At 37.1% G+C, this 24522-nt stretch overlaps 1 protein-coding gene across 1 annotated transcript in view; it reads left to right on the forward strand.

Moving 5' to 3' along the window:
• Positions 1-24522, forward strand: part of ARHGAP42 (Rho GTPase activating protein 42) — a 244395-nt gene that overhangs the window by 171832 nt on the left and 48041 nt on the right. Inside the window, exons 5-6 of the mRNA XM_028516368.2 lie at positions 9490-9591; positions 14968-15078. Coding sequence (XP_028372169.1) covers positions 9490-9591; positions 14968-15078 — 213 coding nt within the window. The remainder of the gene's footprint in view (positions 1-9489; positions 9592-14967; positions 15079-24522) is intronic.

The following is a 24522-nucleotide window of genomic DNA, read 5'->3' on the forward strand; positions in this document are numbered from 1 at the left end:
TTATTTCTTCTGCATTGTACACACTTGATGGAAACATTTATTTTAGCTTCTCTCTTTCATGACCTGGTTGCTTTAAATCTTAAAATTTGATTAGATTGTCAAAAATATTTTTAAGTGTTCCTTGAAAAACAGCTAATCACTCCATGCCTACAACCTAAGCCCACATTTTACTAACCAAAGTCTGTTTTTCTCTGGTATTTGATAATATAAGAAAGAATTCAGCATTGCTGGAGAGTGCCGGTTTTGAATGTTAGAATGGTTATATAACAGTGGAACTAAGGGAGTTTTTTTCAGTTAGCCACACTTCTCCTACATGCTGAAGACATGCCTAGATGTATGCTGCCAAACAGTTTTTCAGGCTGATTCAGGATAATAGGGTTCGGTGTGAGCAGCCCTCTTTGGTTGGCGTGGTTACAAGAATAGGCTAGAGGTCAGTGACCTGCAGTAATGGTGACATTCACAAGAGACAAGATGATGACTCTAGACTACACAGATGACGTTTCACAAGCATTCTCACCATGTTTATGTGGTACAACAAAGGGCTTCTTAATTATAAAGCACAGTGATATGTAGCTATTTGAACTTCTGGTACAAACAGCAGTGAATACCAAAATTCCAAGAAGAACTATATTTTTGTGAAAGAAAATTAAGATTTGTTCTTAAATTTGTGGCCTAAGCCATGTGACTTGAAAGTAGCCAAGTGACAACATTACCACTGAGCCTCCACATTTAACTGCTAAAGTGACAATTTTCAATGGCAGCAGCTGTTGACACTTTCTCTCATTACTTCGAGCTCTTCATTGTTCTCATCAGTTAATGTGGCAATCTGAGAACGGCATCTTGTCAGTGGAGGGTCTAAAGTCCCAAAATTAAGTAAGGCAAAGGTGCAGTAAAATAGTGGTAGCTGACAGTGCAAGAGTAGGTGTTTCTCATGATCCCACCTTCTTAACTATTAATATTGCTACTGGTAGGTTACCTTATTGCATCAAGCTTGTCTGTCACACTACCACACTGTCAGCCTGAGGTATTTCTCATGGTGGGTGTACCTAGGAAAACCATATGTATAGTAATGCTGGAGAGATAACCTTAGTTGTGCTGTACGTAATCAGCTACTTCTTTGTACTCTACTTGCTTCCAGAATGCCCAAGCTGAAGTAATTGAATCGAACTGTTATATGACAGATGAGGTGACCATGGCCGCATAGTGCTTAAGTTTCCCGGGTAGTACAGCTAGTGATAAAACCCAGAGGGATAGGTATGACTGTTTGACAATGTTTATAGAATTGGCTAATTATAATTCATTCATTCAGCATTTATACATCGAGCCTTTTTTTTTAAATGGGAAATACCATGGTAACTTCTAGTCCAGTATTTCTCAGCCTCTGCACTGTTACCATGTTGGGTTGAATCACTCAGTCTAAATCAGTGTCTCTCTCTCTTTCTCTGGCACACATACACTCTTTCTGTCTTCGTCATCTTTACCATGGGGGGCCCTTCAATCTGGTTGGGCAAATTAGAATTTAGAAAACCTGAAAGGGTAAGTTTTTCCCTAGAACTACAGTGGGGGTTACAGCAGCCCCGGGTCACAGGCACACTGCTGGACTCTTGGTGGAGCAGCACGTGGGGTTCTGTCCTCTCCCACAGTCCCCGAGGGGCCAGGTGACAGTCTGACGTGCCAGAGAGTTCGTATCCCATGGAGCGAAATTAGACCAACTCTTGGCAGATAAATCTTGCTTCCTGTTTGCTTAGCCAGGGAAAAGTCCTGAGGTGTGTTGGTTTTGTAAAACCTGAATGGAGATGTGTTATGATGTCTGAGCGACTGGCTATCTCTCCTCCTACTTCTGTGGTCAGACCAATAATACAGACCTGTATTTTCCTTGTTTCCTTGTCTGTCTTCCCGTTTTCCCTCACTGTTGCTCCCCAAGGATCGTAAGCAAACTTCAGCAGGGAAGCCTTGCCTCAGGATGGTTTCCGGGAACTTTGGAGTAATATATTACATTTAAATAATACATAAAATTAATTTTCACTTGGTTTTGCTTTCACCCTAGGATAAGGAAAAAATACCTCCTCTGTTTCAGTGAGATACCAGAGTGGTCATAAGCAGTCTTGGCAGATGGTGTCTTTTTTGTTTCCATGTTTGTTCTGGGGACAGAAAAACAAAATACTCTGACATATTTCAAACTGATTACTTTTCAAAATGGTTACTTTTTCTCCTACAACTGCAGGAAGCAGGAGGGGCTTTTTCTTTCATCTTCACTGTGTGAATTTAGTAGAGCTCCTGGAGGTAAAACTAACACAATTATTAGGGGGGCTGTGTATGAGGGGCCCCCTGGAGATTTTTATCACTCAGATTTACCATACTCAGCCTCCTGCAGTTCTCCGATGACAGCTCAGGTTTTCCTGCCCTGTGCAGATCCTCAAAGGGGATTTCTGCTCCAGGAAGTTATGATTCTCTGCCTCTGCCGGACTGGCTCTCTAATCTTAGTGGCAGTGGCTTGCCCTGTGACCTCAGTACTCTGATGGATCTTTGTTAATTTTCCAGTTTGTTCAGCTTTTTACTTATTGTAAGAGCAGGGCAGCCAGAAACCAGAAGTCCCCTCTATTCTCTGTATTCCCTCTGCGCTCCTCACTCCTGCTCTTTTGTTGTTGTTGTTGTTGTTGTTGTTGTTTTGTTTTTTAAGTGGAGGGGAGTTAAAATGAATGGCCATAGTTTTAGTTTCAGGCTTCCTTAGGCAGCATTTTACTGTCCAAATAGCTTGAGCTTTGAAACAAGGCAGCTGATTTTTGGCTATCCACTTTGTCCATGATAAATTCTGTGCTTTTATTCAGATTACTTTTCTTCTTTGCCACTACTTTATGTTTGTAAAATGGGGGTGATTATTCTTACCTTGTAGGGTTTGTGTGTAGAGATCAGATAATACAAGATACTTTGCAGCCACTTAAGAAAGGTTGATTACCCTGCAGTCTTAGTTATCCCAGACAGCAGTACTAGTCACAACATTGTCATTTAATAAATGCTGGAATTAATGAAGGGACTCATAAAAAACTAATTTGTGAGTAAGCTGTCAGTATACCCTTAGAAACTTTCTTTTTTCTGTAATCTGATTTCTCATCTCTTCTTGGAATCCTTCCAAATTTTGTATTTCTCCTTTTCTCTGTATATAGCTCAAGTCTTTAAATAATTCCCGTTTTCCTCTCCCATTTTTGACTGAATTTAATTTTTATTGAAGACATACAATTTTTAAAAATACAATAATATGAAGTGTTTATCAGCTATAAAATAAGTTCACTCCCTGCTCCATCTCTCCCCTCCAGGGTTCTGCTCACCAAGCAACCATTTTGTGTTTCCTGGAGCTGTTTGAGATTTTCCTCCAATTTGCTAAGTAATATGCTCACTCTCATTTTTCTCTCTTCAATGTTAGGCATTATAAGTTAACTTGCCTTTTATAGAACATGAATATCCAGCACCCTTACCACACCACAACAACCACTGCTGTGTATGGTTCCCCTTCGCTACCCTCCAACTATACAGTTCAGTCACATTTTAAAAAATCAGTGGTCAGTGTTTACATCATATAGTTATTGTTCATAGATGAGCCATGCTAAGTTCTATGATTGCATTTTTTGCATGTTTGTTTTTCCGAGAGTTAATAATTGCCTTACTTTTAAAATTTTCATGAAATACTCTGTTTCCCAATGCACAGATATAACTACAAACACATTTTAATATGTTCAAACACATTAGATATAATCTCCATTTTATTTTTATTTTTTTAAGAGACATTCCTCCTGGAAATCTCATCTTAACTGGTTCCTTTGAAGTTGATAGGCTTACTAGTCCATCTGTTTTCTTGAAAGTTTCTATCACACAGCATGTGGCTGGACATCCTGGGAATTCCCTTTGCCTCTTGTAACCACTGTTTTCCTAGAACCCATGTCTTATTTTCTTTGGTTTATTTCTTCATTTTCTTGGAGCACCCCTCTCAGTATCATTAAGAGAAATAAATACATATCTGGTAAAACTTTTGAGACCCTCTATGTTTATAAATATTTTTATTCTGTCCTCAATACAGATTCACAGTTTGTCTGGATGTGGAAATCAGGGTTGGAAATGATTATTCTTTGGAATATTGAAAACCCTGCACCTTTGTTTTATAACTTCCTGTGGATTTGTTGTAGATTCATTACTGTTTTGATTTCTGATGATTTTTATTTGACCTCTGCTTTTAGGTTTTTATTTTTATCCATGGTTTTATAATATTTTATATCTTTTGTGTATTTTCTCATTTATTGTGCCTTGCACATATTTTGCCATTTTGATATGGACTTTTTTTTTAATTAGTTCTAGAAATTCTCATGTATTTTTTAGTTAGTTCCTTCACTACATTTTCTTTTTCAGTAGTTCTGTCAGTCAGATGTTGGGCTTTCTGATTGATCTCCTAATTGTTTTATCTTTTTAAATCTGTTTTCTTTGTGTTTTATTAATTTACTCATACCTCGTTTGCATTTTTCTCATATAACAATCATTCTTATAAGTTTAATGTGTATATTTTTGTTTTATGTTCTTATAAAATTGGTATGTTGTATGCATGGCTTTTTAACTTACATGAAGAATTTTCTGTTTTTTATTTTTTGCTCATAATTGTGTTTTAAGATACACCCACTTGTGATACTTTCTTCTGACTTCTGTATAGCACTCCACAGTACACGTCTAATTCACTTTATGTCCACTAATGTACTCCCCGGCCATCTTCTTCTTCCCCCAGATGCGCATCCTCATTCCTGTCTCCCTGTGGACTTTTCTGTAAGGGTCTTTTTGGAATGTACACGCAGAAGCTGGCCCTTAGGGCACACATTTTACTACTTAGTAGTGTAACATTTACCTTTAGAAAGACTGCACCCTGCTACAGTCTGCTGCAGTCCCACCCAGTAGTACCCAAGGGGTCCTGTATCTCCACATGCACTCAACATGTAGTGTCATTCAACCTTCTAACTCTTGCCAGTATCTGATAGATGTGATGTGATATCTTAATATTTTAATTTACTTTTCTCTTACTACTTACTACTTTTCTCTTACTACTTCTCTTCAAGGGTTTGAAGAACTCTTTATATGTTTGTTACCCTTTTGGCTTTCCTTGTCTATATTATTCCTACATATCCTTCACACATATTTCTCTTCTATTTTCTGTCTCTCTAGTTTGTTGGAGATCTTTATAAAGACAAATGTGAAACCTTTGGTTCTTATGAATCTGATTAACTGGCAGTGGGAGTGGTGAGGTAGTTGGGAATGGGACAGATGTGGTGAATTATGCTGGTGCAACTAACCCAACCCTGGAAGGAGCCCTTTTGTAATATCTTCAATATTGAGGAAGGAGGGCACAGGGAAAATGGGTTGGAGAGACTGGGATGGTTGGGTGCAGTCACCCTCAGAGTGACATTGCTGTGTAAGCTATACTAAGATTCTCAACAACTCGGGTTTCCAGATACCAAGAATCTGTTGGGCCTTAGGGCACTCGATAGAGTATGTGTTTGGGGTATTTGAGCATCTGGCCCTTCTGGGACTCAGAGGTGGCAATGTTGTCCTGGGCCAACATTCTAAGCAGTGAGAAAACCCCACCATCAGGAGAGGAAGAAGTCTAGCCAGGATGGGTGTGGTCAGGGCTATGTTGTATCCTCTCAATGCCCACCGCAGTGCCAACTTACAAGAAATCCAGGTGTTTTTGAAATAGAAATTTAGCTCTTGGTATTTATTACTCTTTATATTCCATTTTCTACTACTGTGCAATCTCTTGAAGGATTTTTCAAAATATACACATAGTACTTATTTAGCTATTAGTTACCTTACCATGATGACATATTTGCATAGGAAATTTTGCAATATCCTGTGTGGCAGTTACAATAATGGGATTGTCTTAGCAATCTGATGCATAAATCCATGTTTTTTAAAGAAATATAGAAAATATTTTTTCACTTCCTTTATTTTAAAAATTTATAGCATGGTAACATTAAAACAAAGGTTGCTAAGGCAGTTATTTAAACAAAACTTTTCAGTAGTCTTTTATAGAAAGAAATGCAATCGGATAACATTGTGAAGATCTATTTGTGCTTTTGTAATGCTGTGGTTGAGTCTATTCTTTATCTTTGGTACCCTCTTGTGGTCAGTGGGAGGCATTGGTTTGGTCTTGTTTTTAACAATTTTGTACAATTTAATATTTTTGTTTTCATGATATTCCTACAGTTATAACTATAGGAATAAAGGTTTTGTTTAAGAGTAGAATCAACACTAGGAATTTATGCTGTGACGATCGCCTCCTATTCCTCACTTCAGTGTGTGGAAGGAAGGTGCGGCGTGAGTGTGGTTGCTGAGCTTGGAAGCTCAGGGAAGGTCTGATCACTGTGCTGAGAATAAATGCAGTGCGGTTTGGAAAACAGATTGTAGACCCAGAGCTTGTCTTACACTTTCTCCAATTCTAATGAGGTCTGGGCACTAATTTGCTGTTTTCAATGAACTGTTTTTACATATTTTATTGTATGTACACTTATGACACATACATACATACATATATGTCTTCATTTTTAATGATTATGTAATTCAAATGCACTCATTGTTGATTGATAGAAAATGTGTTATTGTAATGTAGTATTTTATGAATCATGCCATGACAATAAGAAGACAGTGATTGTGCGCAGCATTTAGTAACCATTCATGGGTTATTTTTTCCTTTCTCTCTGCAGCAGTGGTTTAAGAGAAAATTCTTAGCATGATATCCACAAGTAAATGGAGATAAGAGGTGGATGTAAGGTGTTAAGTTACCGAGTCCAGATAGACTTGGCTTATGTGCACAGTAAATCATGGCTTTCTAGGGGAGGTGTGAATTGCAAGTTGTGTGTTTGTTTTCAGGAACATGCTTCTGTAGATTATAGTTGTCCTTCATGTGGCCCACTCTTCCAACTCAGCTCTTTAATTTAATGCTAGAATTGAGTGTGTCTTTGTTGTCTACAGCATTGGAACCTTTGAGTAGATCTTTCTTTGCTGGCCCCATGGTGTGAAGGGCCTGGGTTTGAATCACAGTCCAGAAGTGCTTCTGGGAATAATTTTTGTTTTGCCAGGAACGCTGATGTTTGGCCCTGAATTAACATTTCCCAAAATGCCATTAAGCACTGACTGAAAACAAAGATGCGAGTGTAGTCACCACAGCTGTGTTCTCTTCTCCTACAACCAGTCTCTTCTCTGCACAGTGAGAAATGTTAAGCACCCACTGTAAGATGAAAGTGATTTACTTTTATGCGCTAGATTGTAATGCAGATGGTTTGCCCCCCAAATGAGTATGTGCCATTGTATTTGAGTTAAGGCCACTTGTGCAGAATTGTCCCTTGTAACATGGACATTGGCTTTTTGAACAAAGGAAATATCAATTAGGGATTATGGTGGTCAGTGTTGGAAGAGGAAGAATTTTATTTTTTCATTAACTATTTATTGAGCACGCGCTGAGGAATTCAGTTTTAAGGAGGATAAGGTATACATCAATTTCTCTGCTACAATGTACAATAAAACACAAACTCCGTAAGAAACCTGTATGTAAAACTGTATCGGCATTCACAAGGGAGAGAGAGTTGGTGGAGGGGACTTGTGAATGAGGTCAGTTTGAGCTGGATGCTAAACTTGAGTATTTTGAATTTGGAAGAAATGAGCATTTATGTCAAAGGGAGATGGCCTGGAGGTAATTAAGCAAAGAATAGGAGGTCAGAGGGGCTGGTGAGATTTGGAGAGGTAGATTGGGCAGGTGAGTTGTGGCTGTGGATGCCAGTTTAAGAGTAACATCACTGAGCAGAAGATGAAAGATTCACCCCAGGTGTCTTCCAGAAGTGGAGAGGCCAAGCTCCTGCCACCCGGAGCCTTCAGCTTCCTTTTGGGTCTGCGTATTATGTTGTGTGAGTTCCTCAAAACCCTTTTTTGGATTTATTTTTCAATTGTCTTTCTTCTAGTAGGACCACATTTTCTCCTTTAGGTAATGGAAATCCCCTGATGATTTTAACTTTTCCCCCCTCATTAAAGGTTGTAAACTGCAAACATGTCAGTACTTCTTAAGTGGTCTAAAAGTGATTTGAACTTTTACAGCAGAAGCCTACTTGCTCTTTACATTCATTGCAGTTTTACCAATTAGTTTTCTATAGTCCCTTATAAGGAACTAGATCATCCTGAATTCCTGCAAATATAATTGAGGTATCAAGTTCATCAAGACAGAATTACCTGGATATATTAACCTGGATCTGATGACTTCAGAATAGTGGGGAAGATAGACCAGAGTTCTGCCTGTCTTTCCCTCCCTTCTTCCCTTCCTTGTCCCATCTGTCCATCCTTCAGTCCTTCCATCCATCCATCCATTGTTTGTAATTAACTTCTTCCAAATACTTATGCAAATAATGAAGCAAAACATTATGCATAATAATCATAGAGCTTATTTTTTTAATTTTTCAATTATAGTTGACATACAAGTGTATATTAGTTTAAGGTGTACAACATTGTAAAGCTTGTTAAAAAAACAATGCGTGAATCTCTGGATGGGAGAAATAGGAATCTGCATTTTGAATAGGCTTAAAAATACTTGACTCTGATTAAAGTGGTTCAGAGATTGTCCTTCCAGAAACACCGAAATAAAAACAAAAAATAGTACTACTTTGACCAATGAAATTTGAGTGTGGTTACCTAATATTTACTTCATATGGACTCATAAATGGAAAAAACATATATAGTTATGGTTGCAGAAGATTGTAAGTCCAGGCATGTCCTGTTCCTTTTAGACTTTATTCCATTTTCATTTCTAGAGAAGCATTGATAGGATGAAAGGTATAATCTTCTTCTCCACAAAAGACTATTCTGTTTACAGCTATCCCTTCAAAACAAAAACATAATCTTAGGGGTAAGCAAAGGTCAGTTAATATTATGTTGACTGTATGATTTCAGTTGTTGCTAATACTTTTGATTTGAGTTTAAACTGTCTGATTTATTGATTTTATGCTTTTAAAAGTTTGTTGTCCTCCCTGTCAAGAATGAGCTGCTTTGGATGATCAAGTGTCTTTTTGTGGCTGGAAATGACAACTTCTCGAAAAGACTCTGTGCCAGCGGTTCTGTAAAGCGGTTACATGTTATTTCATCTGAATCACCATGAGGTCTAAAGGAGACATTTTCCTTTGGTCTAGATGGAGTAGATCAGCATCTCTCATTGAGGATCAATTATAAAGACTCAAAGGGATTCTACTGTAGCAGTCTAGCCCCTTCTATACAGTAGTCTCATGAGCTTCTTTAGGAGAATGCATATTGAATGGTTTGTGTTTCATGCTCTTCTTTCTAATCTACTTCATATAGCTTTGCACGTACTAGTCGGAACTCACCGAATCTTAAATAATTTTCTTTGATGTTTGATGGGAATGGTGAAAATCTTCCTTGAGGCTGTAATTTGAATGTTTTGTTGTTACTGTTATCTCCTAGGATGGAAAGAAGAAGTTTGACAAAGAGAGTGAAAAATATTATTCTATTCTTGACAAACATTTAAATTTGTCTGCAAAGAAAAAGGAGTCTCATTTGCAAGAGGTAAGTTTTTCCAATTGGAATGTGGAGAGGGCATTAACTAGCATTAAGTCATGTGAGGTTCAAATTTCCAAAGGTAGCAGTATCTCAGAATCTGCTACTCTTTAATAAACAAAAAAGAAAGAAAAAAAGGGAAAAGGAGAGGAAGACAGGGGAGGGGAGTGCAGGGGAAGGGAAAGAGAAGAAGGACAACACTTAAGTTAATCTAGCATTTACTATGGACAGGCATGGTGCTGAACATTTTAACTGTCTTATGACATTTAATATTAGCAGTTCCAAATGAAAGATTAGTATTTCCTTCAACAATGAGAAAGAATGAAATACAACTTTTCATTATCTTCTGTTGGGCATATTTTAAACAATAGGACCTATCAAATTCATGTTACAGCTTTTATGTTAAGTTGAAAATATCTATTTTTAAGGTATTGCCTTAGCACTAGGAGAAAAAAGGTATACAATTACACATTAAAAAATTTCAATTATTTTACATCAGTTTTCTTAAAGAATAAGGCAACAAGTATTTGACTAACATGTATGCATAAAAGCAGTTCAATTCTTCCTTCCTTCTGAAATATCTGTCCTTTTCATTGGTAGTGTTTAAACTATAATAAGGAAAATCTTATAGTACTTTTACTAAGGAATAATGCAGTTCCAGTTTCAGTAATGAGAATATGTTCTTTAAAAACGGACTGTCTTGTCATTTTCACCCTAACAGCAAAAGTATCTTAACACTCCACCCACACTTTTCCCCAAATCTACCATGGTTGTCTCAGAGCTGCAAGATGGGAGTTAGTTGTTTCACCCTGGGGTCATTACTGCTCTCCAGACCCTGCTAGGGAACCCTGTACTCTGGGACTGAGGGTTTTTTCTGTCTTTTGAATTGAGATAGCTTATTGTAGGTGAGGAATAATTTAGGTTTCTGCCGAACTATCTAGTTTTCTTCTATAATGAACTTGGTTTCTTATTAGGATGACTTTACAGAGTCCCTTTTACCATGTAAACAACAGTTTATACCTGTTGTTCTAGCATAATTATCACTGGTGCTCTGTTTCAGTTTGAAAAGTTTAGACAGTAAATTACATGGTTATTTCACTTACCCAGTTCACAACACAGAGCAGCAGTTGCTAGTGGGTACATAAGCAGCTGTCTGTTAGTGCACAACACACTCTATGAGCCTAAAGACTAACGGGTTTCATCTCAAGTAAAGAATGCCTTTTAAAAAAATTGTGTACTGAAAATAAATTAAGCTCTTGTAGTCTTTAAACACTGCACATTCTAGATGACCTTTTTAAAAGTGTTTTTTATTGCTTATGGTATTACAGTTTTCCCAATGTTTCCCTTTTATCTCCCCTCCACCCTGCCCCCTCAACCCTCTAGCATTCCCTCCCCCTTAGTTCATGTCCATGGGTTGTACATATAAGTTCTTTGAGTCCTTTGTTTTCTCTATGATTTTTTAAGCTCTCCCCCTCTATTTTATGCCTACTAATTATGCTTCTTCTTCCTGGTACCTTTTTCCCTCTATTCCTCCCTTCCCCCTCCTCACTGAACTCCCTCTGTGTGATGTCCATTTCTCTGGTTCCATTCCTGTTCTGGTTGTTTGCTTAGTTTTTATTTTCATTGTTTTTCTTTTCTTTTAGGTTCACTTGTTGATAGTTGTGAGTTTGTTGTCATTTTATTGTTAATATTTATCTTCTTTTTCTTAGATAAGTCCCTTTAATGTTTCATTTAATAAGGGCTTGGTGAGATGAGCTCCTTTAACTTGACCTTATCTGGGAAGCACTTTATCTGCCCTTCCATTCTGAATCATAGCTTTGCTTGAATAGAGTAATCTTGGATGTAGGTCCTTGCCTTTCATGACTTGGAACACTTTTTTCCAGCCCCTTCTTGCCTGTAAGGTTTCTTTTGAGAAATCAGCTGATAGCCTTATGGGAACTCCTTTGTAGGTAACTGTCTTCTTATCTCTTACTGCTGTTAGGATTTTCTCTTTCTCTTTAATCTTGGGTAACTTAATGACATGTACCTTGGTGTGCTCCTCCTTGGGTCCAACTTCTTTGGGATTCTTTGGGCTTCCTGGACTTCCTGGAAGTCTATTTCCTTCGCCAGATTGGGGAAGTTTTCCTTCATTATTTGTTCAAATAAGTTTTCAATTTCTTGCTGCTGTCCTTCTCCTTCTGAAAGCCCTATAATTTGGATATTGGAACGTTTCAGGTTATCCCTGAGAATCCTCAGCCTCTCCATTTTTTTGGATTCTTATTTCTTTGTTCTGATCCAGTTGAATGTTTATTTCTTCCTTTTGTTCCAAATTGTTGCTTTGAATCCTGGTTTCCTTCTTGTTGCTGTTGGTTCCCTGTATATTTTGCTTTGTTTCATTTTGTGTGTCTTTTATTTGTTCTTTCATTTTTCAGCCAAGCTCAATCAGTTCTGTGAGCATTTTGATTACCACAGCTTGAAATTCTCCATCAGACAGGTTGGCATTCTCCTTATCACTTAGTTCTCTTTCTGAGGTTTTGCTGTGTTCTTTCATTTGGGACATACTTCCTTGTCTTGGCACAACTGATAGGTTGTAAGGGGTTGGGGCCTTAGGTATTCACCCAGGCAGGGCAACCCTGTCTGCTGCACTGCCTGTAGGGGAGGGGCCAGAGAGGCAGCAATACAGCTCGCCTGTTTGTCTCTAGTGTACTTTCCAATGGACTCTCGTGTCAGACTGGAAGTATCTCTCACCAAGGCATAGACGACCTTTCAAAGCAGATTTGGTTTAGCAGATTCATCTAGATTAAAGGTGATGGGAAATATCTATAACTTGCAAATGGGAAGAACTGTCTTTTCTCTCTTACCCTTCTTTGTGCCTCCACAACCCCACAGATGGGATTGTGCATGCTGATTTTCTAGGATGCATGGCTATGATTTATTACAGTGAAAAGATATAAAGAAAAATCAGCAAAGGATATATAGGGCAAAACCTGGGGGAAACCAGGCATCAGCTTCCAAGAGTCCTTTTCCAATATAAACACACTGGACACACTTAATTCCCCCAGGAATAAATAAATCATCAGAAAAATATGTGAAATGTTGTCCATTAGACACTGACTATAGACTAAGTGTACATGGGTTTTACTGGGAGCTGGTCACATAGGTACCTTCTGCTTGTCATGTGCCCACATTCCATACTCCCAGGAGGAAAGCAGGCATTCAAAATAAACCATATTGTTTGCACAAATAGTTTTGGCATAGTAAACTATGCTTATCAATTAGAGTGGTGGGAACTCTCCCAGAACCAGCATTCCCAGATGCAACCACGGGCCAGCATTGTAAGCAGGCCTGTCAGTGGGTAGCACTCACACCTGCTGTGTTCTTCTCTCCACAGCTTTGTTGACCAGAAATAATCACGTGTGTTATAAAGGTGGCTCAGAATTCTAGTTTGTTCCCATGTGCTAGTCAATAGTCAGTGACATTATGTTTTATAGTAAAGAAGACCTTCAGAAATAACTTGGGGAATAGAATGTTATCTCCGAGACTAAAAATATTCCTGTGTCCTTTATACCCAGTGGTGTTCTGGCGCTCTGGCCTGCAGGCCAATTTTCTCATCCCTTTCTAACTCCCTCATTCACTGATGTTGGGTTGTGGTTCAGAACTGGCTCTTTAGGGAATATTGATACCACAGAAACCAGCAACCACTACAAATCTGGCTGTCCCCCCGAGAGAGCCTGTTGTTAAACATGTGTTCACGTACCACTAACCATACCTTCTTACCATTCCTTCTGTTAACAGTGTGCTGTCCTAAGCAGTGGTAAGAAAAAATATGTGATTTGTATAGAATACAATTGTCTTTTTGTGGATATTTATATCTTTTCATGTTTAGAAATTATCTTTGGAAGCCGAGAAGCTTCTGGTTCATATTTCCTACCTGATTTACATGTTCTTTTTGTAGATTAGTATAGAAACTTGGGATTTTCAACTTAAAAAACTCATATTGACTTGTTTATCATGTTGAGTTATTTTTAATTTTATGAATAAATGCATAGTAAACATATATAATTATTTTTAAAGGTATTTCATATGAAGTTTTAAAATGCTATGGTGTCCAAGCCACAAACCTAATTTTATCTTTTTTTAAGGCCTCTGCTTGTGAAATTATCATAGTAAAATGGCTTCAAAGCAATATTCTATTCCCAAATTGTTGTTGGCAGATACTTAGTATTCTGGATAGCCCATTTTTTTCATCTGCTTTTAGTAATCTCAGCTGGCAGAAAGGAGTGTGGAACTGGGCAAGAAAAGTAAAATCATGCCTCTCTGTTAAATCAAAGTCAGGTTACAAGAGGGCATCTCAGAATGGTACAGGGCATAGAAGAGGGGAGAGAGACAATATCAAAAAGAAAATGCAATTATTTCAATAACACTTGTGTCATACTTGATCAATAGAACCTTACTGCAGCCATGAAGAATAAATACGCATAGCATCGGTGGAACATGAAGCACTAGGTTAGAACCATTGAAAATTTTTGGCTCTGCTACGTTATCTTCTTAAGAGGTTACCTAATGATGTGGCTTGCTGCTCAATATTGTCAAGTAATTCTTCTTTGGGTAAAATCCAAATTTGCCATTCAGTGTTCAAGATCTTTTACAGTGTGATGCTGATCTTAGTTCTCACTACTTTCCTCCACTTATTTACCCTGTTGACAAACTGTCAAACTCGTTCATGCCTCTTTACTTTTTTTATGAGGGTGACCCTTTTTTTTAGCTTTGACTAGTCACTGCCGTTGTTCATCTTAAAATTCCACTCAAACCACTATCATTTTCCCCCAGAACTTGTCTCTTTTTCTATGATCCCATAGATTTTCAAATGCATTTATAAACCTCTTCTGTAATATTTTCATTTAAATGAGCTGAATGTTGTATGCTTACTCTGCGTTTTTTCTTTCCTCCTACCCCACATACTATGAGCTCTTGTGGGCAAGGACTGTGTTTTCCTAGTCCCTTTATTCCAGGGACATATTAATAATTGCTATATTAAAAGTTTGGACCCTGGATGGTGTAGCTCAGTGGATTGAGTGAGACCTGTGAACCAAAGGGTCACTGGTTCAATTCCCAGTCAGGGCATATGCTTGGGTTGCAGGCCAGGTCCCCAGTGGGAGCCATGTGAGAGGAAACCACACATTGATGTTTCTCTCCCTCTCTTTCTCTTTCCCTTTCCCTCTCTCTCTAAAAATAAATAAATAAAACATTTAAAAAAATAAAAATAAAAAAGTTCTTAAAAAAAACTTTTAGCAGGACTTAATTTTTATTCAAGATTTCAGAGTGGAACAGGATTTGAGTCCCACTCTAACAAGGGAACATCAGTAATTGCTCCCGTATCATGGTTTGCCTTCCTGTGCCCTTCAGGCAGATACACAGATTGACCGGGAACATCAAAACTTCTATGAAGCATCACTGGAATATGTCTTTAAAATTCAAGAAGTTCAAGAAAAGAAGAAGTTTGAATTTGTTGAACCGGTAAGTTTTAATTTCCCTATAAAATAGTGAGATCAATATATCCTGTGGGGGGAAAAATGGCTGTGTTTTTCTGTTGAAAATTACAATTTTAAAAAAAAGGGAGGGAGTAGTGGGAAAGGGGCAAATAGATGAAGCACAGGACAAATTTAGGGCAATGAAACTATTATATATGATACTGTAATAGTGGATAAATGTCATTATACATTTAGGAGAGCCCATAGAATGTTACAACACAAAGCGTGAATCCTAACATTAACTGTGGATTTTAATAGTGATGGATCAGCATTGGACTATCACTCGTAACAAATGTATCTCACTAATGCAAGATATGAATAACAGGGAAGATTGTGTTGGGGGGGGCCAGGGGGTAGGTATATGGGAGCTATGTAATTTCTGCTCAATTTCTCTGTAAACCTAAAACTTTTAAAAAATACCCTATTGGTTTGAAAAAATAAAAATAAAAGGATGTACATTACATATACCTAAGCAAACATACCTCGGCACTAAAATGACCCACGTACCCAAGCTTTAGGTGAAGGGAGAAAACGCATGGCTATAGTTTCTCCTTTGTTCCACCCCACTTCCTTGCAAGGCTGGGGCCTGTCTGACTTTCCAATGAAGTCATTTATTTTCCTAAGTCACTGTGAAAAGTAATGGGTTCCCAATGTAAACCGCATTACAGAAAAGAGCAGGTGGCTGGTCTTTATAAGCTTACTTCATTTTCTTAGCATTTTCCTCCCAATACCCTCATATGCTACCAATATTGGCTAAGTAGGCATATTCATGAGGCATCAGCTGTGATGAGGTAAGTTCCATAGTCAAGATAATCTTCCATTGAGATATATAATGCTCAGTTCCCATGAGAGGACGGTGATAGTAAAATATACAGGTAATCAAATATATAATTTAAGCCATATTTTCTTCATATGTCAGTTTATAAAAGAAAAATCTATTTATATTAAGAAAATACCCTCTTCCTATTTTAGTGGAAGTGATGGGAAAAAGGGAAGGAAAAGCCTCGCTTTAAAATATATTTGACCACAAACAACAAAACAAAAAAAAAAACTAGCAAAATATAACCAAAGACACTGAAATAGGGGATAGTCTGACAGTGACCAGAGGGGAGAGAAGAGGGAATTTCAGGGGGGAATGGGTAGGGTTTACAGGAACAAATTCGGAGGACACATGGACAAAAACTAGGGGTAGGGGGTAATGGGGGGAAGGGGGGAGGGTTGGGTGGGTGGGCTGGAATGGGAGTAGGGGGGAGAAAACTGTACTTGAACAATGATTAAAATATATATATATATATATATATATATATATATATATATATATATATATTTGACCAAATTTATTTCTTGATAGACACCCTTCAGTGTTTCCCTAAAGATGATGGGCAACTGAGACGGAGCAGAGGCTGGGCTGTTTTCAGTCCCCGCCTAGCTCGCCAGACCTCTGCTTCTCTCCTCTCCCTCCAGCTGGAGCTACCTGACTTCTTCCTATAAACCAGGCACCTGGCCAGCTTACTAGACCAGCCCCTCAGCTAGAAGGATTTAAGGAACTGGAAGTTACAAGCAGGCTCAGGGAATTAACTGTTACCTTTTATTTGGGAATGCAGCCTTAGCTTCAAGTTCTGATTGCCAAACAGCTAAGTCCTTAAATCTCTTAGAATGAATTGCTAACCTCTATTTACTAGATGCTTTGAGGAGCTGATTGAACAGTTTTTAGGCGGCCTTCTGAGGCTCATCTGGGGTCCGTGGATAGCTGGTCAGCCTAGCAATCCCTAGTCTAGGAAGACAGCAGTACTACTTAGAATTACTGCTCCCTTTCTCTTGGACTAAGTTCTGCCTCTGGATCCTACCTGGGGTTTTGAAGCCTCTCTCCCTGCTGGCAAACTTCCTTCTGAGAGCCTGTCTCTTGGAATTTCTGGAATTCAGCTCTTTTTGATAGTAAACAACTCTAAATTGTTAAGAGTATCGCCATTAATTCTGATAGTTTTCCTTCATACTTTTACCTTTCCGGTTCCTAGTCCCTCCAGGCACTGTGCTCATTTTCTGTTCTGTTCTTCCTCACATTGGGAATGATCCTTTTACACCTGTAATAATTCTTTTACATCTGCAGTACCTCTCCTGCTTCTGAGGGGCATGCAGGTAGCCCATTTTCCCATCTAAGCATCTTTTCATGGCCCATCCTGTCTGGGAACAGTTAACTAGATCAATCTGTCATGTAACATTAGGTATATAAGGAGAAGCCTGTAAAATCGTTTCCTCGCAGGTGACAGAAGGAATGGTAAGAGTTTATGAATTCCTGTGATAATACATATGGAAAGTGGGAGCTGTCCTTCAATTGAAATGTGTTTTCTTTCTTCTCTCTACTACATCTCAAACTGAGATGGTCTGAAAAATCTTCTGTAATGCATGCCTTTCTCGTGACACCACAATCAAAATTGATGTTTAAATTAGTCTTTCTTCCAAAATATTTTCTTGGCTGCTATATTTTTCCTATTAGTATGTCTGGCCAAACCAAATAGTGCTGTCAGTTTAGTCTCATTTTTTATTTCTGGCTGCAAAATCTCTTCTGTGGGGTTTACTTAATTTACATTTCAATAATGAGAAGAATAGAAATGGGAGCAATGAAACATGAGCATTTGCTCTATAAGTTATGCATTTACAAATTAATTTGGAGGAAAAAAGTTTTTAAAATTTCAAAAGCAAAGCTCCCAGGAGCTATGACCATGAAAACACATGAGGATACTTTAATATCTTTGCAATTTTTATCCTACAGAAATCCAATTCCTGTCGCATTACTGTTTCACATTGCAGAAAGCTAGCAGTCCATCCTGTGTAGCCCAGATTTAAGTAAAGCAGAACACCCCAGGGATGTGACTTATCTCATAGAGATTGTGAGATATCAAGTAGGAAATACGAGTGTAAAATAGTCCTGGTGATTCGAGTTAAATAACATTCTTCATGATAAGCATTTGAGATTATTTTACATTGTTTCAGTTACATCAAGATCCTGCCACTTGCGATAAAACTTTTACAGAATATTTAGGTGGTATTAGAAATAAATATTTCTACAGTGTTATTATTTCAAGGAAAAGCTTGGGGAAAGAAGCTAAAAACATGGGGGGGAGGGTACATTTACTTATTTTTAAAGTACACAGTAAATCAGCTTTCTAAACTCAGTTCTCCATTAGTTGCATAATTTTAAGGGCAATCTTTTCTTCCAGTTTATAACATTTTATATAGAAAGTGATCGTAGATATCTGGTGACCGCTAGACCTGTGCTATTCATTGTTGTAGCAACTATCCCCATATGGATAGAGCATTTGAAATGAGGCCGGTGTAGACTAAGATGCACCATAAATGTGAAATATTATTAGATTGCCAAGTTTAGTACAAAAAGAAGTTATCTTACTAGTACCTCTTTTATACTGATCACATGGTAAAATAATAGTATTTTGGATATCTTGTATTGAATAAAATACCAAGTTAATTTCATTTGGCTTAATTTTTTTTTAAATGTGGCCTCTAAAAAATTTAAAATCGAACACTTGCAGTTCACATTGTGTCTCTGTTGAACAGCACTAGACCTCATGCTGCCAGACTTGCAACAATATGTATGAATTCAGGTTTCTATTGGGGGAAAAGATCAGAGAGGAAGAGAAACATCATCTCCTGACTTCTTAATTGTACCATCCTGCTACTTCTCAGAGTTGCCTGGAGATTATGACAATTTTGAGGAGTCATCCTCAAAATTGTCCCATCCTTCTTTGGGAGAAGGATGGAGAAGCAGCTTACATGAGAGAGTTGAGCCCTAGTGTATCAGAAGTATATTATTGCACATGAAGTTTTGTGGCTCAGAAAACTAAAAGAATGTTTTTGTGAGTGAACTCACTTATGGCTCCTTCACCTATAGTTTGTGTATATGTTCATTCTGTCCTTCAAGCGTATTCAGCTGGGACTAACGTTTTGTGTGCAGATACTACATGCTGTGTGTTCTCTTCATGTTTATCTCACATAAACTCACAACACCTTATTATTGTGTAGTTGTTATCCTTTCATACAGAGAAGTTTAGTCACAGAAGTATAGTTGTCTGAGGTCACAAACCTAAAGAGGGAGAAAGCCAAAACTCTAGAGCCCAAATCTGAAGTCACTGTTTAGTGTCATTTATTGCCTTATTGGCTGCTTAATTACAAGAACTAGTCCTTTGTAGTATTTGCTCTGACCAAATAAAATGGATGACCTCTTAAATTGTACTGTAAAGCTATTTTAATTTTTTTTAATTAGAAAAAGAAGGGGTTGACCTTTGCTTTAGTAAGGGTCATGGAATCTGCCCATTCATTCATTTGCTCTTCCTTCTTGTCTTCCTGTTGTTAAAGTTGTCTCTCCAGGCCTCAGGTGACCAGCCACTCTCCAGGCAGACACAGAGCAGTGCACTGGCTGAGTGGGAGTGAGCTAGAATCCTGCTCCAATCCCATAGCTGTTGTAGTTTGGGCACATTTTTAAAATTCTGTGTGCCTTAGGTTTTTATTTGTTAGTGGGGGGTAAAGATTGTACGTAGTTTCCAGGATTGTGGTGAGGCTCAACTAATGCAGGTAACAGAGCAAGTGCTTGCTGCATCGTTGGTATCAGTAAGGTGTTAGCTGTGTGAGGTCTCCTGTGGACCATTATCCCTCGGTAACGTAGAATACATTTATTAGTGTGGCTTCAAAGCCAGACGTAACCTTTCAAAAACAATTTTAATTTCTAACATATTTAAAATACACATGTAAGCTCTGTAAGAGCATTTTCATGGAGTATTCTTTATAGCCTTTATTTTGGTCTTTTTGTATTATGTTTAAAATTAATATAAAAATTAAACCATTATATAGAAACTGAAATATACTGCTTTTGATAGTCATTCCTTAGTCTGCTAGGTTTAATTTTAAATCATTTTCTGAAGAAAATTTCACTTAATTTGCTTACTATGTTATAATAAGCTCTTTAGCTTAGTATATTATGAAGAATACTGTAAAATACTTTTTGGGCTCTCTAAAAATGGTTAAATAATATTGAGACTGAATAACAACTACTTGCTAAGTTAAAAAAAGTCTATCAAATAGTATTTGACCTGTAGGTCTTGAAAGATAAAACTTTTGTGTTCTTTTTCAATATGATTGGTAAGCTCTACTATAGAAATTTAATTTAAGGTACATCAAAGTGAACAAATAAGACAGGTCATTGTTTAAAATGTTGAGTAGGGCTAATGTTTAAGTTTGTATCCTGCTAAAAGCCTTAAGTGCAATCATTCTATAAAAATGCAAAAAATCTCTCTTCAGGTCATATACCTTACAATAAAATCTATATTGGCCTAAGTACTGTTATTTAAAAACCTGAAATTTGCAGTAATTGTTAGGTAGTTAATAAAATATTGGAAAAGTGAGAAAAAGACATTCTCTTTGTTTGGCTGACTCATCCCCTTGAACTTCATTTTAGAAATCAATCATGGAACAGCTTGGTCTAAATGTAGCTTCTGCTGAACTGTAATTACCTTGCTGGCTACATTACCTTCTTCATTCCTGTTGAGCTAAAAAGATAAGCTGACTTTATTATTGTTCATTGCTTCTGTTCCTTTACCACAGAAGTGTATGTCCGGCCACTTAACCTGAATTTCATCCCTTTGAACACTTAGAAATATGCCTTCAGGAACTCCAGTGATTCTTCACTGCTGAGGCAATATGATATAGCCACAACTTCAAAAAGTTTTGACTTTTTAAATTAATTGAATCGATGTATATATCTGTCTGTTCATTCATTTGTTCTTCCATCCTTCTTTGATCGTCCTGTTTGACCGTTGTCAGCCCAGGTCACCGCTGACAGCCTCTTTCTGTCCTTGGCCCTCTTTTCATTTCAGGTTTCTCACTTATTTGGTTGGGTTTTGATACCCACTCATTTCCACTCAGTAACTCCTCTGAACATCTGTGTATTAGACTTAAAGTACTTCATAGTAATTTTGAGGCCATCCTCTAAAGATATTTATCTCTTAAGTTTCCTCCAAGCCAGGAGCAGCAAAGACTGCAGGGTTAACTCACAGGCCTGACACTTGTGAGAAGAGCTGCCTTGCCTTTGCCCTCTGTTGCCACACTTTGTAGGGGTTCAGCGGCCATATGTGAAAGCCTACATAAGACTTGATTTCTTCTAGTGCATTCTGGTGCTCTGTGTGTGGGAAGCGTTTATTTTTATTTTATTTAGGACAGTCTTTTTGGGGTGTCAATTCACATGTCACACAATCTCAGCTATTTCTAGTTTCTTTTTTTCTATGGTGTTGGAGTAGGGGCTCCAGCTTCATTCTTTTCCATGTGGCTATCCAGTGGTTCAAGAATCATTAGTTGAAAAGACTATTGCCCTGGCTGGTGTAGTTCAGTGGATTGAGTGCAGGCCTGCAAACAGAAGAAGGGTTATCAGTTCCGATTTCCAATCTGGGTGCATGCCTGGGTTGCAGGCCGGGTCCCCAGTAGGGGGGGTGTGAGAAGTAAACACACTTGATGTTTCCTACCTCTCTTTCTCTATCCCTTCCCCTCTCTCTAAAAATAAATAAATAAATAATATTTTTTTAAAAAAGGCAAGGCTTTTAATTATCCATCTTATTGTCTTGGTTCCCTTATTGAAAATAAGTTGACCCTAGATTTGTGGCTTTATTTCTAGACTCTTTCAATTCTCTCTCATTGTTTTATGGGACTGTCACTGTTGATTACCACTGCATTGTATTAAGTTCTGAAGTCAAGATGTGTGAGTCTAACTACTTTGTTCATCTTTTTCAAGATTATTTTGACTGGTTTAGGTGCATTGCTATTCCACGTGAATTTTAGAATCAGCTTGTCAATTATTATGAAGAAGTCACCTGGGCTTCTGATAGGATTTCATTGCATCCAGTGGTATAGCAGTCTTAGTAAAATTGTCGTCTACTCCATGAATATGAAATAGTTTCCTTTGATTAAACCTTCTTTAATTTCTTTCAGCAGTGTTTTTGTACTTTACAAATTACAAATTTTCTACTTCTTTTTTAAAGAATTTATTCCAAAGCATTTTATTCATTTTGAAGCTGTTGTAAATGGAATTGTTTCTAAATTGCATTTTCAGGTTGCTCATTGCAAGTGTATAGAAATACTATTGATTTTTGTATATTGATTTTATATCCCACAAACTTGCCGAACTTGTTTATTCTAGCTTTGTGTGTGTGTGTGTGTGTGTGTGTGTGTGCGCGTGTGTGTTTTAGTGGATTTGCCAGGATTTTCAGTGGTTAATTTCTTATGAGATGAGGAATGATCACATCTAAGTATAAGAGCCTTTACATCCCTCTTATTCTGCTCAGTTTGGGCAATAGTCATCTGGGATTAGTGCATCAGTTGCTTTGGGGTTCTTCCCCTCACTCCCCTGCTAGCCCCCTTCCTCACTTTTGTCTGCCATTCACAGTATCACTGCGAACTGTGAGCCCTTAAGGCCTGAAGCCTGGTGATTAAGGGGCTAGCAAATTGTGAACATTCGTTTTTTTGCTGAGTTGTAATGTGTTTTCTAAATGATCACTTATCTATAAACGCAGTATCAATTTTCCCATTTGGTCATCTTATTGGAGTAACAAAATGTAATTTGATTCTAAAACCCTTGGGAATAATAAAGTACTATATGACTATTTCCTGATGATAAAAGTGACTTTCTTAATATTAAAGCTTAATCTATCTAGTAGTTTATAGTTGCTATTATTATATTAAGGGGCAGGATTAGTTTAAGGTAAGCTGGGACACAGTAGTCTTTTCCTCACTGCTGTACCCACCCAGGCAGATTGAACAAAGAAAATGACATGCAGGAAATGCAATTCTTAAAGATTCAGGCTGTCTTATTAAGTTCCCTTAATTTAACATCATGGAATTTGTTGTGGATAAAATGAACTAGTATATATTTATTCAAACCTAAAAAACATTTAGTTTTGCTACCATCTAAAGGCAATTATTTCATGCATTATATCTTTATTAAACTTCCCAAAACCTGTTTCCAAAGTAGATGTGGAACAAAAGGAAAAGGTGGGTGGTTCTTTGAATATAATTTTTCTGTACCTTCCAAAGAATCATACATTTTCTAGTGGGTGCACTGCAGCTACTGTGAGATTACAATGTATTTGTTTGCTACTTAGTGTATCTGAATTCTGTAGAAGATGCTAATAGAGTTATTTATTTAGATGGATCTCAGGGAATTGGGTATTCTGTAGGAAGATTCAGTACAGATATTTTTAAAGTATCTTTTATATGTGTAATTGAATTCTTTGTCCTTACAATGGTATAAGAATAGTGTCTTCCATAGTGCATCCAGTTCATCAGAGAGTTTAAGTTTGGATTAATAAAACATAACACAGTACTCCTTTTAACAACTTCATAGCCTATAATTATCTAGCTATTTAGAACACCAGTGTTCTCTTTGTATTTTAAAAGTATTTTCTTATTTAGTCTCTGTAAACCTCTAAATCTGCATATCCAAGCCCCAATTAATTAAAGGTATTTTCTAATTCCATTTTATAAGTTACAGTTCTTTTTAATTAGGCCACAATATGTGCAGATTACATGTTTTAAGTTACTGGTTAATTTGAGAAATATCATAGCATCACTTTAGTAAAGGATAATCTGTTGACTACCTCATTTTGATAATTTTCATTATGTAAAATTGACAATGTAAAATAATTCTAAAATTGACAGACAGTGTATTTTGAGACATTGTCAGGAACATTTCAACAAGAGATGCACAACTTTTAGAATATAAAAAACCAATTTGAATGCCTTCTGAAATGAACATGATATTGTAAGTGGATTTATTATAGGAAGAAAAGCATTAGATTGTTTTCATATAGAAACAGCACTTGTCTGTTGGAAACCATAACACACAGACTAGTCAATATTTAGCTAAATCCCTTTAGTTCCCCAGATGTAAAAGGTTTTACATCGTTTATTCCTTAATTTAAAATAATAGCTTATAACAATTAAAAAAGGAAATTATAATAGAAACAATAAATTTTTAAAAAATGAAAAAATATTAGCTTACAGATGTATCATGCTATTTGAATTAGAAAAGCATTAACCACTAATAAAAAATATTTTTAGTTTTATTGTTTGAAGAGGTTGAGGAATTGATTGAATTGGTAGACAAGTCTGCAGAATAAAATCCCAGTGAATAAAATGAAAAATAAATTAGATAATTTTTCAGTTAGAATTTAACAACAGTGTCCTATAACTGTATGGAGAGCCACTCTTACTCCATGAATAAGAACATCATAAATAAGCACATAAGCAGGCCAGGATCATAGAAATTACTGTTTTCTAAAGAAAATTTTACTTTTATTCTTATATGAAAGATTTGTATCTGTCTCCTTGTTTTTGCTCAACTCTTACCTACTTTGCCTTCTTTCTGCTTCCT

Source organism: Phyllostomus discolor, chromosome 6, assembly GCF_004126475.2.
Source record: "Phyllostomus discolor isolate MPI-MPIP mPhyDis1 chromosome 6, mPhyDis1.pri.v3, whole genome shotgun sequence".
NCBI classification, from domain to species: domain Eukaryota; kingdom Metazoa; phylum Chordata; class Mammalia; order Chiroptera; family Phyllostomidae; genus Phyllostomus; species Phyllostomus discolor.